The 17,559-nt window shown below is 39.5% G+C and overlaps 1 protein-coding gene across 2 annotated transcripts in view; it reads left to right on the forward strand.

The window, feature by feature from the left end:
* akr1a1a (aldo-keto reductase family 1, member A1a (aldehyde reductase)) overlaps window positions 1-14,146 on the forward strand; it is a 40,759-nt gene extending 26,613 nt beyond the window's left edge. For both annotated transcript variants that reach the window (XM_073064338.1, XM_073064339.1), the window contains exons 6-9: window positions 4,058-4,257; window positions 6,883-6,955; window positions 9,487-9,573; window positions 13,290-14,146. In XM_073064338.1, the coding sequence (XP_072920439.1) occupies window positions 4,058-4,257; window positions 6,883-6,955; window positions 9,487-9,573; window positions 13,290-13,355 (426 nt within the window). In that variant the 3' untranslated portion in view covers window positions 13,356-14,146. The remainder of the gene's footprint in view (window positions 1-4,057; window positions 4,258-6,882; window positions 6,956-9,486; window positions 9,574-13,289) is intronic.
* The last annotated feature ends 3,413 nt before the right edge of the window (window positions 14,147-17,559 follow it).

The raw sequence follows: 17,559 nt of genomic DNA on the forward strand, positions 1-17,559 counted from the left end.
CCATCTCTGGCATTCTACAAATGACTCTTTTTGGGACCCAACACCAGCTTGATTTTCCCAATCTATCTGCATATTGAAATCCCCTATAACCATCATAACATTGCCCTTTTGACATGCCTTCACTATCTACTGAAGTAATTTGTAGACCACATCTTTGGTACTTTCTGGAGTACACTCTTTAGCATGGTCTTCTCTGCTATGCTGAATGATACCTTCCGCGATTGTCAGGATGGTATACACGTCAGATACAGGACTGACGGTGGGCTATTCAACCTCCGGCGTCTACAGGCTGTTACAAAGGTAAAGGAGACCGTCGTCATCAGAGACCTCTTATTCACTGATGATTGTGCCCTCAACACCAGCACACAGCAGAAGATGCAGCGAGAAATGGACTGCCTCTCACGAGCCTGTGACAACTTCAGACTTTAAACCAGCACCAAAAAGACCGAAGTTATGTACCAGCCCGCACCCGGAAAGCCCTACCAGGAACCACACATCACAGTAAAGGGGCAGAAGCTACTGGCAGTTGACAGCTTTACTTATCTGGGCAGTACTCTATCACGAGCGGTGAACATAGATGCAGAGATCAGCAACAGAATTGCCAAAGCCAGTGGGAGGCTCCGTGAGAATGTATGGGAGCGGAGAGGACTCAGCCTTACCACCAAGCTGAACGTCTACCGAGCAGTGGTTCTCACCACCCTCCTCTATGCCAGCAAGACCTGGACTGTCTACAGCAGACACGCTAAACAGCTCAGCCACTTCCATTTGAGCTGCCTCCGCAGACTTCTCCACGTACGATGGCAGGACAAAGTCCCAGGCACGGAAGCTGGAGCGGGCTAGCAACCACAGCGTCTACACCCTCCTACAGAAAGCCTAAGCCAGATGGGCTGGCCATGTCATCAGGATGTCTGACAGTCGACTACCAAAACAGCTGCTGTACGGAGAGCTGAGCCAGGGCAAGCGCTCAGTTGGAGGGCAGAAGAAACGTTTCAAAGACTGCCTGGAAGTGTCCCTCAAAGACCTCAACATCAATCCCAGTAGCTAGGAATCGCTTGCTCTGGACCGCCCAACCTGGTGGAGCAGGACCACTAAAGGAGCGTATGCAGCAGAAATCAGACGCACCGCAGAGGCTCAGAGGAAACGCACCACGCGCAAGGCTCGAGCTACCTCCACTTCCACTGCTGCACCTACCCTCATGTGTCCCACATGTGGGCGAGCTTTCAGGGCCCGGATTGGCCTCACCAGTCACCTCCGGACCCACAGTCACAAACCCTCCACCTGACAGAAGTCGTGGTCGTCTTCGACTCCGAAGGACGAACAACAACTTTCTGGAGTAAAGTAACTCAAATCAGGGTCTTTTTATCTTGCAATCTCTTTGCCACGCAGATTCTACATTTTCTGATCTTATGTCACCTATTTCTAAGGATTTGATTTCATTTTTCAACCAACAGAGCCACTCCACCTCATCTGCCTGCCTGTCCTTTCAATACTTGGATGTTAAGCTCCCAGTTGTAATCTTCTTTCAGCCATGGTTCAGTGATGCCCATAACACCATACTTGCCAATCTGTAACCATGCTACAAGTTCATCTACCTTATTCTGTATACTGTGTCGGTTTAAATACAACTCCTTTAGCCCTGTATTCATCACCATTTTCGATTTTTTTTTTTGTCCCCTTTTACATTACAACTCATCCCATTGACAGCAATTTTGCCCTATCATCAGCCTGTCCTTGCTAGCAGTCTTACTGCACTCTGCCTTTGTTTGCAAACCAACTGCCCCATCCTCAGCCTTATCATTGCAGCCCCCATCCTCCTGCCAATTTAGTTTAAACCCTCCCAAACAGCTTTAGCAAACCTGCCCACAAGGATATTGGTCTCTCCCAGGTTCAGGTGTAACCCAACCCTTTTGTACAGGTTGTACCTTCCCAGAAGAGATCCCAATGATCCAGAAATCTGAATCCCTGACCCCTGCACCAGTTCCTCAGCCACACATTTAACTCCCAAATCATCCTATTCTTAACCCTCATTGGTGTGTAGCACAGGAGGCAATCCAGGTATTACTACTTTCTACCTAGCTCATACAAATCTCTCTTTAGGGCCTCTATATGTTTTGTACCCATGTCATTGGTGCCAATATGTACCAAGACTTCTGGCTGCTCACCCTCCCCGTGGGCCCGATCTGAGACATCGCCGACCCTGGCACCTGAGAGGTGTGTCTATCACATCTACAGAATCTCAGCTCTAACTACGGAACTTCCCATCACTACTGCAGTTCTCTTCACCTCTGAGCTACATCGCTAGACTCTGCCAGAGTCCTGGTTGCTATAGCTCCCTTTGATAGGTCATTCCCCTTCAAGGATATCCAGTATACCCATTATTGAGCGGTATGGACAGAGGGCTACTCTATGCTAGCTGCTCATTTCCCTTCCTAGTTAGCCGCCTCCTGCAACCTCAGGGTGACTATCTCAGGCTCCCATCGCAGCTCCAGTTCCTTAACATGATCCCTGAGGAGCTGCAGCTCAGTGCACCTAGTGCAGATGTGGTTATCTGGAAAGCTGTAGGTCTCCCAGAATTTCCACATCTTAGTCAAAGGACATAACACTGCCCCTGGAGTCATTCTCACTGCTCTAACTTTGCCCTAACAGGCAAGGAATGAAGAATAAGGTCGAAGAAACTCACCAAGCCTGAACTTTGTAAACTCCAGAGACCGTTGTGCGTGAAAATCCAGGAGATCAGCAGTTTCTGAAATACTCAAACCACCCCATTTGGCACTAACAAAAATTCCACGGTCAAAGTTACTTAGATCACATTTTTCACCATTCTGTTGTTTGATCTGAACAACAACTGATACTGTTGACCATGTTTGCATGCTTTTATTCGTTGAGTTGCTGTCACATGATTGGCTGATTAGATATTTGCATCAATGAGCAGGTGTACAAGTACCTAATAAAGCGGCCACTCTGCTTCCCCTCTGTTACCAGAACTGGAGAATCATGAACTGTCCTATTATCAGACCTCATTTGCTGCAAGACAATTCCGAATGATGATGTCAAGCACAGTTTAAGAGTCACAGGCATGTCTTAAGCATTACTACCCAGCTCTAAGTAGCACTAGCATTACTAAGCCATTTCCAGCTGAGCAAGCGAACGGTGGCACTGTTGCAGATGATACACCAGAATCCTGCTAAGAAGGCAGCACAAAGGGAGATCACTGCCGGCAGTGTATTGAATGGTACAGAATAATTTAACATCATAATCCCCACAGTTTTATTCAAGACTTTGATTCCCTGGCTCTTTAGTACAGCTGAAGTAGTAAAGGAGTAGTACAGTCCTTTCTCGTAGCACTTGTAAACTGTGACAGTTTGATCCTTACATGGTGATTAATTAAACAAATTTGATGCTGATCACAAAGTAACTACCGTAATAGGTTTTTTAAATAATTTCAGGCATGTTCAGAATCAAACTTTCTTATAGAGATAAAACATTCTGTTCTTCAGACAGATAAAGAACCATCATTACATAACAATAACAACCACTCTGTATCCTATTTGAATGCCAGAGTATATTTTCTTTAATTCACTCATTGGAGAGGGAAGTATTTAAAAACTAGATAAGTAGTTGTTCTGAATGCTATTAATTGGAAATTAATTTGTGTTATGATTTTTAAAATTAATAACACCACTCGGGCACCATAAGTAGATAAGTAGAACTTGATACCAACCAATTGCCTTTTCATTGTCATTGGGAAGAATCTAATGGCATCTGAACTCCAGTACCTCCCAACAAGTTTAAAAAAACTTGAAGATTTGAAAAATGTCAAATGCAAACTAATAATCATATATTCTTTGGTTCAACTTGTCAATATTTCACTCAATGGAGATGTTTGGATTAGCAGAATTTCAAAATCCTGGTGAAATTTTGATTCAGTTAGCACCCTAAACTCTCTAAACTTGGAACTGTGCTTCAATTCAAAAATCGAGGTGGCCTCAAATGATGTTGAAAATGCAATGCTTGCTTCCCTCATTGTGGACTAAACGTCTGCCTTTTCCTTTTGCAGGTAGAATGTCACCCTTACCTTATCCAAAATCGGCTTGTAGATCACTGCACAAAACGAAAGATCATAGTTACAGCATACAGTCCTCTTGGATCACCTGACCGTCCCTGGGCCAGACCTGGTGAGCCAAAACTGTTGGAAGATCAAAGAATACTGGAAATAGCGAAGAAATATGGAAAATCTCCAGCACAAGTTATTATACGGTGAAGTAGCATTAAAGGCAAATAAATTTCACAGACAAATGCATTTATTTCTTTCTTCATAGCTTCTTCAAGGAGGAATATTATTTTGATAATAAATTTTGTAATTCAATTACTTATAATTCGTTCAATAATTAATTGAATTAATAGGTACACAGTGAAGTTCAAGGATTCCTTTACTGTCCTGTGAAACAGGACACACTGTAAAAATGATGACTAGTGAAGTAACTGATAGACTTGCCTGGGACCAATTAAATACTCCTTCCAAAAGCCAAGATGGCTGTCATTTTCTATGTGATGTTTGTTCCAATACTTTTAAATCCTGAGCCGGATGCTGAAATTCAGATCTACTGAAGGGTCAGATTTTATCCGTAGAATTGAATGACTATAGTGATTGAATGATGTCTTCATTTGCTTCATATCCAGGAGTCTAATAATTAGTTGCAAAGTCTTCAAAATTATTTTAATTACTTTACTGAGAATTATTTGAATGTTTTGACTCAACATCTAAGACTTTTACCAGATTTTGATTGTGGTCATTTTTTCAATTTGTAGAAATCTCTACTTACAAGTAGCCCAGGACTTTGAATTTTCATCATCCAGATTCAGGAATTAAAAGTAGTTAGCACTAAGTGTCACGCAGTCACTGGTGAGGCTCTTGGCAGAAACCACCATATTTTTAATAGGCAGTTCTCAGACTTTTGAATGTATTGCTCAGAGGTGCATAATTGCACAAGAACTTTGCAGCCCTCAAATCAAGCACTGATTATGGTGCCACCATTATTTTAATGTCAGTGCTAGCCATTTAAAGCAAACTAAAAATGAATTCAAATTCTACACACTTTACCTGTTAAGCAGCAGGGCAGAAGAGGCCAAGCTCATTTTAAAATTAATAGTCTTGAGCATCACTGTTCAGCTGATCATTTAGTGAACATATTTTCTGTGTAACTTCATTCATATGCTGGCTTTTTACATTAACTGTCAGAGAAGCTCATTTATAAAGGAACTCTGCTTCTGCCAGAGGATTTTTTGTGAACATGGTAGATTTTACAATATTGTAACTATATTCCATAGCTGCATTCTGTGCCCAAGCAAATATAATAGGCTTCATGTGGTGTCAACAATATTCCCTGCCAGAAAGGATATGATTGGATATGATTTCCCCTTTGTCATAGGTTGATTTTTGTTTCTTGGGTAATGCAGTGACCTAATACCACAGAGGAATATTTTTTTAAATTTCAGAATAGAGGATATGTAGAATAGATTAAAACTACACCATGTGGTGCTTTATTGAATGTCCTTCAAGAAATGCTGGATAATGCTTGTTTTGGAAACAGGTTTGAGGTGGATTGAAATAAGTGGAGAATTGCATTTGATTATCAGTAGGCAAGGTGGTAAAGAAAGCTCTGGGCATGCTGACCTTCAGTCAGGGCACTGAGTATAAAGCTAGGAGGTCATGGTGCGGTTGTACAGTTTGCTGCTAAGGCCACACTTGGAGTATTAGGTTCAGTTTTGGTTGCCCAGATGTAGGAAAAATATTAAATTGGAAGATGTGCAGAAAAGACTTACAAGGATGCTGCCAGGACTTGAGAGACTGAATTATAAGGAAAGGTTGGACAGGCCGGGCCTCAATTCCATATAGAGTAGGAGACTGAGAAGTGATCTGATAGTGGTTTATAAAATCACAAGGGGCTGAGATAAGCTGGGTGCACTCAGTCTTTCTCTAGGGTTGGGGAATCAAGAAATGGAGGGCTGGAGAGAAAAGATACAAGAGGAACTTGAGGTACAACTTAATTTTATAAGAAGTGTGGTATCTATGTGGAATCAACTACTAGAGGAAGTGATTGAGGTGGTACAATAACAAGTTTTAAAAGACAGTTGTAAAGGTACATGGTTTGGAAAGGTTTAGAAGGTTTTGGGTTGAATACAGGCAAAAGGGATTATCTTGGATGAGATGTCCTATTTGACAGATCAATTGAGCTGAAAGCTGTTGCCATTCTGTAACTGTTTCTATGAAGAATCATTTCACTATTATTTTTCCATCAGCCTTCATGGTTTAATGTTGCTGTCTATAACCCTAGAAGGTTCTGCAAAGAACATTTAAATAAATTAAAACAATTGAATCAAATCCTCATTCTGCCAAAAATATTTCATATATGACTCCACAGTTTTCCATCATTTTGCAAATTTGTTTTGATGCTGGTGACCATTTTTGATGGATCATAGAGCATATTGTAGATAATTAAGACAGGCATAATTTGACAGTACTTTTAGTTATAACAGCGCATCCCCATTTTTAAAAATTGTTCTTTTTACACCCTTCATTCAGTTGGAGAAAGTAAAATATGTACTGTAGAGCAAGCATTCTTTGAGCTTGGTACAAGGACTAGTTGAAATATGAAAATTTTTGACTATTTTACTTAAAGACAAAAAGTTCTGAAGGGTCATAGATATGAAATCATTGCATTGTATAGAAGGGGCCCAAATATGAAATCTTTGTTGTGCTGACAGATCCAATTTTTATTTGCTAGCTTCATAGCAATACCATTTTAATATGTCCATACAAGTCTGCTAATGCTGACAGTGTTATTAGTATCATTCAGAACACTAATTTTTTTTTATTCCTAGATGGCAATTACAAAGAGGAATAGTGTGCATTCCTAAGAGTGCCACACCATCAAGGATTAAAGAAAATATGGAGGTAACACTTGATTTTTATTTAAATAGAAATGATACAGAAATGCAAGTTATCTTATCAGTATCATAATTTTTCCAAACTATGACAGTTGTGGAGATGTTAGGCAATTTCTGAATTTAATAACACACCAGTATAAACAAACAGATCGGAATTAGGTTATTACCACTGATTTACATGTTGTGAAACTTGTCATTTTGCGGAAGTGGTACAGTGCTAGACAAACTCACGGAAATTCTGCAAAGAAAGAGTTCAGTAGTATTCATAGATGATTCAGAAATCTGATGGAGAAGAAACTGTTCCTAAGCTGAGTTCCCTATACCCCCTCCCGGATTGAAATGAAAAGAGAGCAGGGCCCAGATGGTGAAGGTCCTTAAATGATGGCTACTGCCACCTTTGGGGTTACCAACCTTTTTAATGCCATGGACCATGCAAAGGGACCATGGGCCCCAAGCTGGTAACCCCTGCTTCAGAAGATACCCTCAGTGGTGGGGGTGGGGGGGGGGGGCGCGGTTGTGCCTGTCATAGAGCTGGCTGAGTATACAACCTTCTGCAGCCTCTTCTGATCCTGGGTATTGGAGCTTCCATACCAGACCATAACAAACCAGTCACAGTGTTCTCTGGAAGCAGAAACAGGTTCATTATGAATGACAAATATTTTGAAATTTCTTGTTTTGCAGCAGGTATGCAATACACAAAAAAGTACTCTAAGTTACAATAAGAAATATAAACTCTGTGGCACTTTATTAGGTACACCTTTACACATGCTCATTGATGCAAATACAGTACCTACAATAAGTATTCACCTCCCTTGGAATTTTTGGTGCATTTAGAAATTTTATCTGTCTATTTATAGACTTTGCTATTTTCCCACTTATTGACTATTATTTTGACACTGTTTTTGGAAACAATTTGATTAATTGATCCACTTCTATTGGTCTCTGCCTTCCCAAATGATGTAATAACAAATCAATCATAAACAAGGTATTGTGCTTTAAAATCATCATCCTTGTTCTTTTGACATAGTTGACCAAATTGTCATCCTCCATAACCTTTCCTCTGTTATCTAATTAAAGGCATTGCTTCAGCTTAGTTCACTCCGAACAATTTAACTATAATCAGAACATATTCAACAATGGCTTCTTTCCTCCCAAGTCCTGCACCAGCTCAACATAGAGCAGTTTTTTGGAAAGCTCTGGATGTTATCTTTTTCCTATCTACATGGTGCTCACATGAGTTATCATCTGCTTACAGGGGACTTTCTTCCAATTGTACGCTACTAGCATCTAATAAGACCCCTCTTTCAACTCTACTGACCACACAGACAATGCTTATCTGAAATTCAGTATTATATGACTTGCTTTTGCATTGGAGCTGTAGTTTTCTCTAGCTGAATCTTGGAGGTAAACACCATCTTTGCCTCTTACTTTGCAACTAGTTCATCCCTTCCCATTTACTGCTTCAGCCTAACCAAACTATTGTACATATGAAACATTGCTGTTCCTATATCCTATTTCCTACCGTTACTTCCACCCACACTTTATTACTTGTCTGCTAGTCCACCAAACTTTCATCTACATGTAGAAATTTCTTTGTAGCTTCATTCTCTTTAGCCTTATTTTCTCTTTCCAGAATTATGAATTCCTTTCTCCTGGAAATTCACCTCCCTTCATCCCATCACCTGTGTTGACAGTATGTCTGGATGGAACTAGTTTGGTTAGGCTGAGGCGGTAAATGGGAAGGGATGAACTGGTTGCAAAGTAAGAGGCAAAGATGGTGATTACCTCCTCAAGATTTAGCTAGAGAAAACTACATATCAATAGAAGTAGATCAATTAATCACATTTTATTTACAAAAACAAAGTGTCAAAATGATAGACAGGAAGTAGGAAAATAGCAAAGTTTATATAGATATTTTATCTGTATATTTATGTAAAATACTTAAGAATGGTAGTCCATGTTTGAGGTTGTTTGTAAGCACCCTGACTTCATATCATTTCTTTACCTGCTGTGATGATGAAGAATTGGAGCTAGAAATAAGGGTGAAAATAACGAAGACAGCCATGTGAATATTTCGGGTCTCGGCCCGAAATGTCGACAGTGCCTCTTCCTATAGATGCTGCCTGGCCTGCTGCGTTCCACCAGCATTTTGTGTGTGTTGCTTGAATTTCCAGCATCTGTAGATTTCCTCATGTTTGCATGTGAATATTTGCTGGTTTTAGTTAAGGAGAGACAAGATTTTGTTGAAACAACAATAAAGCAGATGAGGAGGTCATTATTGTTTCTGTCCATCAAAATTCAACCCGAGATCAACCAGATAGTGTAAAATTTTCCAACTGGATACATTGATCCTCTTTGAAATGGTGACCTATATTTTAGTAATTATTATTTAGTTTGACAGTCGGTTGGTGAAACATTTCCTATTTTTATGTATGACAGTATTTATAGACTGTTACTGTGTATGTAGATATTGACTGAAATAATGCTGAACTTGTGATTTGTTAAATGGGAATACAAGAAAATGTATCTTTAAAACAGGTGTTTGACTTCATTTTGTCTAAAGAGGATATGAAACAAATTGATTCATTTGACTGCAATGGAAGATTGATAGTCCCAGCTATTGAAGTAAGTAAACATATTCCATCTTCACTGTCATGATTTTAACTGAGGAAGTGACACATTGCTGTTAGCTCTTAGTCCATCTTGGAAATATACATCCCATCTAAAGTCAGGGACGTGTTATGCATTTCAGTAGGTGAGAGTGGAATTTGAGGCGGAAAGAGGGCACATCAGTGTGCTATAGAAACAGTTTGGGAATTAATGTCCTTCCTGCTACAAAAAAAACAAAACATGATCATTTAAAAGTAAGCTGATTTGAAAATCTTCAAAACAAAAAATATTGTCTATCAGTGGTGTGTTATGTTGCATATAAACCAAACTCCTGTGTAGTTTTCACAGAAGGCATGGTGCTATGCATCATTCCACATAAAGCAGCCCTTCTCGCAAAATGAAAGAGTTGGTCACTGACTTTAGGAAGGGGATGGTTCTATATTTATCAAAAGTGTTGAGGTTGAGAGGGTAGAGAGTTTTAAGTTCCAACATGTTCCTAGTATCAACAACAGCTTGTCATAGTCCAACCACATGGACACCACAACAAAGGGAGCTCACCAACACCTCCTTTTGGAATTGGTTATTATCACATATACCAAGGTGGATCTACCAAGATACGTATTCTTCCACACAGATGATGGCTGAGCAATGTCCACAATTCTCTGTAGTTCCTTGTGGTCATGTGCAGAGCAGCTGTCATAGCGAAAGATTCATTTATAAACAAAGCATACAACACTGGGATTCTTCTCCAGATAGCGACAAAACCAAAAAAAAAAGGCAACACATTCATCAACCCTAAACCCACCTTCCCCCCACATGAATGCAAGAAAAGCATTGGCCCCTAAACCCCCTCTCCTACGTGAAACTCAAAAAGAACATCGGCCTTCAAATCTCCCTACATAAAGAAACCGACAAAAAAAAACAACACGAATATTTACCCCTGACCTCCAGTCCCCCCTCCCCCACACAAAATGCCACAAGAACATCGATCCCCAAATCTCCCTCCCCCACAAAAAAAATGAGAAAGAATGGGTGAAAAACACAATATTAAAAAAACTATAAAACTGACAAATAGTCCATAGCCGCAAGTCCAAATCCATATCCATATTCAAAATGCAGAAAACTTCATTAACATCCTCTGGTAACAGCAGCAGAGCAATCCCATCAGCACTCAGAAGGCAGGCAGTCGTCACTCACCTTCTGCATTCGCCTCAATTTTTCAATCTCCCTCATCGCTTTAATCAGCAAACACTGGAATTGAATCGAACACCAGCTCGAGCACTACCCCCCTCCCCCCACAAACTCCTCGCCACAAAGCTGTGATACATCCAAGATTTGGTGCATTGATAAAATTGGGTGATAGTCGACAGGGACATGTCAAATTTCTTTCACCCTTTGAGGAAGTAGAGGCATTGGTGAAATTTCTTGGCTCTGATGTCTGTGGTTGAATAGGACTGGCTTTTGGTGATGTTCATTCCTAAGAACTAGATGCTGTCAACCTCAGCACAGTAAAGGTAATTTACAGTAGCTAGTTAATCTATGAGAACACATATCTTTGCTTTGTAAGAGGAATCTAGAGAATCAGGAACAAAAATCACATGGAGACTGTTTAAACTCTCCACAGGTAGCACTAGAGTTCAGAATCAAACCTGTGTCATGAGAGAGGCAGAAACTCTATGAGCTGAATGCTATTCTGTACCCCATGATAAAGTGTACCCCAGGTTTCATATCCTCACTGGTGACTGGTCTCAGATAAGATACCACTTAAAACCAAAACAAGAAAAAATGGTTATTTGGGATTTCTTTTTTTTAAAACTACCCCAAAGGATGACTAAATTAGTCAGAGATTTTAGAACTTGAGTACAAGGATCATTAAGGAAAGTGGAAGTGATGCTGAGGATCACACCAGTGATCTTAATGAATGGTGGAGCAGGTTGGAGAGACCACATAACCTTCTCTTTCTCCTGTGTTTTATTTTCTTTTAGAGTGGTATTCCCTGAGCTGCCAGATGAGCTCAAGCTTGGCTGATTTGCCATGTTCTTCCAAGCACTTTACTGCCAACACCCAGAAATACTAAGATGGTGTCAGGGCTGGAGAACACTGCCACCTGCAGGATTTTCTCCCAAGTTACATACCGCCAGGAAATCTATCAGAATCAGATTTATTATCACCAGCATGTGACATGAAATTTGTTAACTTAGCAGCAGTTCAATGCAATACATAATCTAGCAGGGGAAAAATAATAAATTAAAAAAAAATAATAATCAATTAACAAATGAATCAATTATGTATATTGAATAGATTGTAAGGACATGCAAAAACAGAAATACTGTATATTTAAAAAGTGAAGTAGTGTCCAAAGATTCAATGTCCTTTGAGGGGAAGAAGCTGTTCCTGAATTGCTGAGTGTGTGTCTTCAGACTTCTGTACCTCCTACCTGATGGTAACAATGAGAAAAGGGCACTGCCTTTCTGAGACACCGCTCCCTGAAGATGTCCTGGGTATTTTGTAGGCTAGTACCCAAGATGGAGCTGACTAGATTTACAACCTTCTGCAGCTTCTTTCGGTCCTCTGCAGTAGCCTCCTCCTCACCTACCCCCTTATTAGACAGTGATGCAGCTTGTCAGAATGCTCCCCACAGTACAAATATAGAAGTTTTTGAGTGTATTTGTTGACTTGCCAAATCTCTTCAAACTGCTAAAAAGTATAGCCGCTGTCTTGCCTTCTTTATAACTACATCAATATGTTGGGTCCAGGTTAGATCCTCAGAGATCTTGACACCCAGGAAGTTGAAGCTGCTCACTCTCTCCACTTCTGACCCCTCTATGAGGATTGGTATGTGTTCCTTCATCTTACCCTTCCTGAAGTCCACAATCAGCTCTTTCATCTTACTGACGTTGAGTGCCAGGTTGTTGCTACGGCACCACTCCACTAGTTGGCATTTCCTATATGTCTTCTCATCACGACCTGAGTTTCTACCAACAATGGTTGTATCATCAGCAAATTTATAGATGGTATTTGAGCTAAGCCTAGCCACACAGTCATGGGTATATAGAGAGTAGAGCAGTAAGCACACACCTCTGAGGTGTGCCAGTGTTGGTCGTCAATGAAGAGGAAATGTTATCACCAATCCGCACAGATTGTGGTCTTCGGGTGAATCAATGCATTCACGGGTTGGGTATAAAAATAGAAATTGACAATCAAATTTATTGTCACTGATGTGGAATTTGTTGCCCAGTGGCAACAGTCCAGTGCAAAGTCATAACATTACTATAGTTCACAAAATAAACAAATAGTGCAAAAAACAAGGATGTGTTTATGGGCTATTCAGCAACCTGATGGTGGAGGAAGTGGAGCTGCTCTAAATTTGTTGAGTGTGGTTATTGATCCTTGATCCAATTCTGAGAAATTCCAAACAAACCTGTTCCATGGAGGTACTTTCACCACTATCTGCTCAAAAGGAAGAGATAGTAATAAGTGCTGGCCATGGCAATGACACCCATACATATCTGCTTTGACTTAGATTTCTAAAATCATGTTAGTTTGTATATTGGTTACCTTTGTTAAAAATTTTAAAAAGCATAATATCATTAGAATTCTATGGAAACCAGTACATCAGAACATGTCTGCTGAGAGAACAATAAATCTCAGAAGCTAATTGCACAGAGACAATTTCTAAACCTCGCAGAGGAAAGGAATAAAACTGACTGATTTTACTTTTTTTTTTGCAGAGGGATGGAGTGAGAGTGTGGAGAGATTCAAGTCATCCATACTTCCCTTTTAACGATCCTTATTGAAAGTCAATCTGCAACTTCAAAAACATTCCTGTCATATTGTGGAAATTGTCTCCCTTTTAAAATCACCATTTCTCTTTTTAAATTCATATAATACAAACTGAGAACATAATTGTAATGTTAAAAACACAGGTATTTCATTGGGTTAATAATCAATGCATTCACGGGTTGGGTATAAAAATAGAAATAGACAATCAAATTTTTTGTCACTGATGTGAAATTTGTTGCTCTGTGGCAACAGTACAGTGCAAAGATATAAAATTACTACACTTTATAAAATAAACAAATAGTGCAAAAAAACAAGGTTTTGTTGATGGGCTATTCAGCAACCTGATGGTGGAGGAAAAGAAGCTGCTCCAAATTTGTTGAGTGTGGGTCTTCAAGATCCTGTATCTTCTTCCTGATGGTAGTAACAAAAAGAGGGCATGTACTAGATGGTGAAGGTCCTTAATGATGGATGCTGCCTTCAATACGCAGTTGTTAAATGTCCGGCAACAATGAATATAGAATTGAGTCACATTTTATAAACAAGTAAACATTTATTAAACTCTGCTCAACAAAAAATGAGAAGCAAACAAACGACTAACTTAACCGGAAGTTAACTGCTATACGGCAACTCTGGAACAGTTCTTAAAGTGGTAACTACGAAAGTCCAAGTGATTTATACATTTAATTAGGAGAGGCTTCCCTGAAGTAACAAATTCCTTGACGACATGACATTACTGCTGATCCCAGCCGAAGTATGCCCTGTATGAAGGATTCATGACGAAGGAAATAAAAACGGCTTAAAGGAACTGACCTTTTTCTTGGCGAATGAACATTGCACAACCCTTTTCTACTCTTACAGGCAGGGGTTATCTCAGATGCAGGTCACTGTTTTCTGAACGAAGATTCAATAAGTCAATCCTGTATTAAACCACCAAACAACACCAACTTCACTCAATCCTTTGGGTTCCCGTACTTCGGTAAAATCCTCACTCTCCAATACTTAGACTTTAAAATTAAATCAAAGATACATCAAACAAAACTGGCAGCAATTGTCAAAACTGCCGGCACAACGATTCTGTACCTTACAATAAAAAGTAAAACTCCACTTTAAAATGAAACTGTGTCATGAGACAAATACGCAGCTTAACGGAGTAACTGACGAATTAAATGACAACTCAACACAAAACTTCTGCGTCACAGGAGGCTTTCCCGTTTTATACCTGTTGGAACATGTCATCACGTGACCTCACGCTGCCGGGAAATTACATCACCCCACCATTACAAGACCATTACATCATGCTCACAAGATACTCAATTACATCATGGTCATAAAACAGTCACAAGATACCCAACGGGGTATGTAACACGGTGCATCAAGATGTCATCGCTGGTGGGAAGGGATGGAGCTGGCTCTGTCTATAACTATCTGCAGCCTCTTATGATTTTATGAACTGGAGACTTCATACCAGGCTGTGATGCACCGAGTCAGGATGCTTTTCACTGTACATCTATAGAAATTTGTAAGCTTTTGGTGACCTACCAAATGTCTTCAAATTCATAATGAATTAGAGCTGCTGACTTGCCTGCTGTGATTAAACAAAATAGATTTTAAAGATAATATCATATAATTCCATATAACAATTACAGCATGGAAACAGGCCATCTCAGCCCTTCTAGTCTGTGCCGAATGCTTCTCTCACCTAGTCCCACCTACCTGCACTCAGCTCATAACCCTACATTCCAATTAATGAAAATATACAAAACACTACAGTGACTGGAAATCTGAAAATAAGTTGCCAACATTCAGAGGATCAGACATCTGAGGAGAGAAAACAAACAAGTTAACATTACATATTTATGATCCATCAGAATTAGCTGTTTCTGATGCAAATAGAGAAGCCAGATGAATTCATTGTTGAGGTCTAAGGGCTGTAACATTCCTTGCTGGGTGATGTGATGTTAGGCTTCATTGCAAGAGGCCAAAAATCTGAGTGGGACAGAGAATTAAAGTGACAGACAACTAAAAGTTCAGAGACTCCGCATAGTTGTTCTCCAAAGCTGTCATCCTGTCTACCTTTAGTTTTTGCTGCTCAGACCAGAGCATATTGTGAGCGCAAATCCAGCATCCCAACTTGGCTAAGTAAATTGCTGTTTCATCTTCAAAAGGTTTGGGTCCCTAGATGGCAGAGGGCGAAAGACTTAAAATGAGAAGATGCCATGAGAAGGTGAGATGGTGAGTGTGAAGACAAAAAGTGAACCAAGGAGTCAACAGTTGCTGTGGAATGCAGAAAAGGGAACAGAGAAGGGAAAATGTGTTTGGTGATAGGGTGGGAGGGGTAAATGTTTTTCTGCACTTTCAACTGCAACAGAAGGGAATGTCTTAATATAGAGGACAACATACCCCACTTCCTCCTCTCCATCCAAAACTCCTCAATGCTTGCTGCAGTGCTAAGGAACAGGTACATGAGGGGAAGCCACAAGTAAAGAGATAGGAAGTCATTGTAGAAGTGTTGAAGCTATCATCACTAGACCAGGCAACTGGATGCACAATTTTAGTGTATCAAATTGATGCTACATTTCATTCAGTGCTAAATTGGGTTTTGCCAAAAGCACATCATATCCTAATTATCCTAAAATTGTTGTGGTTTATGCTTTTTCTGAATTAACTCCTTGTGTTACTCAATTTTACACAAGGCAAATGCTCTTTTTCAGGTCCAGCCTACTGGAAAGCAGGTGATCACAGTTAAAGTGATCTTGCCACAGTCACAGAGATGGTATGCTAGTAATAGCAGGCCCCTTGAGTAATAGAGCAAGCCAATCAGAGCACAAACTGATAACACAAACTAGAAAATCCATTAAAAAGTGAACCACATGCATTATGATGAAAAACAAAGGGAAACAGGAATTTTGAGGAAATTATTTTTGGTGCAGTAAAGCTTAAGGCCAAAATGAGTACCCCTAACCCCCACCACACAAAAAAAAATTATAGAATTGGATAAAGAATGTGTGCAGTGTTAGCACTGTTTCCACCTAAAAAGATGGAATTTAAAATCACTTGGAGAAAAGGGTTTCTACAACTGTGTATATCTGTACCTCTGCTCTCAGAGTAAGCTACCTTCCCAGAGTTATATTACATTCATTACCTGCTGGATAATCAAAACTAAAGTTAGTTATTAATTTATACTTTAAAAACATTTATGATGAGCCAACAGAATGCTCATGCAGTTTCCAGTCAGTATTAGAGCTACCTTGTGAAGGAGTTAATAAAATATCAAATAAAGCAGGATCTGAGCATTATGCTCTGTTTACTCAAGATTGTTTTGAAATGGGCATTATTCGAAGCTGAGCTGCAAGCTGAAATTGATTTAAATTCCAGCAACACCTGCACATAGAAAACAACAAACACACTAATATGGGAAATAGTTATTTTTGCACTTTGCTGAACATCACCCAGATACAATCACTAATTCAACTTACTCCCATTAATTTAGATTTTAGATTTTACTGAAGTAAACAGCAGTACATATTACAATTTCTAGGCTTATGCCCTACTACACTTAAGCTGAAGTTCTAAAAAAAGAATTTAAGCAAAAACACAAAATGAACAGAGAATACTAGGGGTTGAATTTACATCTATGATCTCATTTAAGAGAAGGCTTGGTGTCTGGGGATAAAGAACAATTCCACAGATGGTCCATGCACATCCTGCTAGTTTACAGTAGCTGAGTAGTCTATAACTGGGCATGAAACAGAAAATATTAATACAATCCACATTTCTCAATTATATTTCTTATTCAAAATGATTCAGATTTGTAACTTTATAGGCAACTAATAAGGAAGCAAACTCGAGAAGCTAAAGTGGGGAGATAAAAAGTGACTTTTTAAAAAATAAAATCCAAATTTAGAGTAGTTCTCATCAAATAAATATTCTGAAAAAGTAGTTGTTATCATGCTAAAGTCACCATGAAATCAATATTTTCTTAAGCTGAACATCCTTAATAACTCAGGGTGCTTCTTCACTACCACCCAAGTTTTGCTGAGATGTGTTGTATTCCACCAAATCTTGTTCTTAAACATAAAATTTTATTAATTTGTCTACATTTGGGGGGAGGGGGCTGCAAGGAAGAGTGGCTGCTGAGCAAATATAAACCTTCAAAATGAAACTTAAAGTAATCAAGCAATGTTAAGTTTCATTATTTACTGCACATATAGTCAGGTG

This window comes from Hemitrygon akajei, chromosome 13 (assembly GCF_048418815.1).
Source record: "Hemitrygon akajei chromosome 13, sHemAka1.3, whole genome shotgun sequence".
NCBI lineage: Eukaryota > Metazoa > Chordata > Chondrichthyes > Myliobatiformes > Dasyatidae > Hemitrygon > Hemitrygon akajei.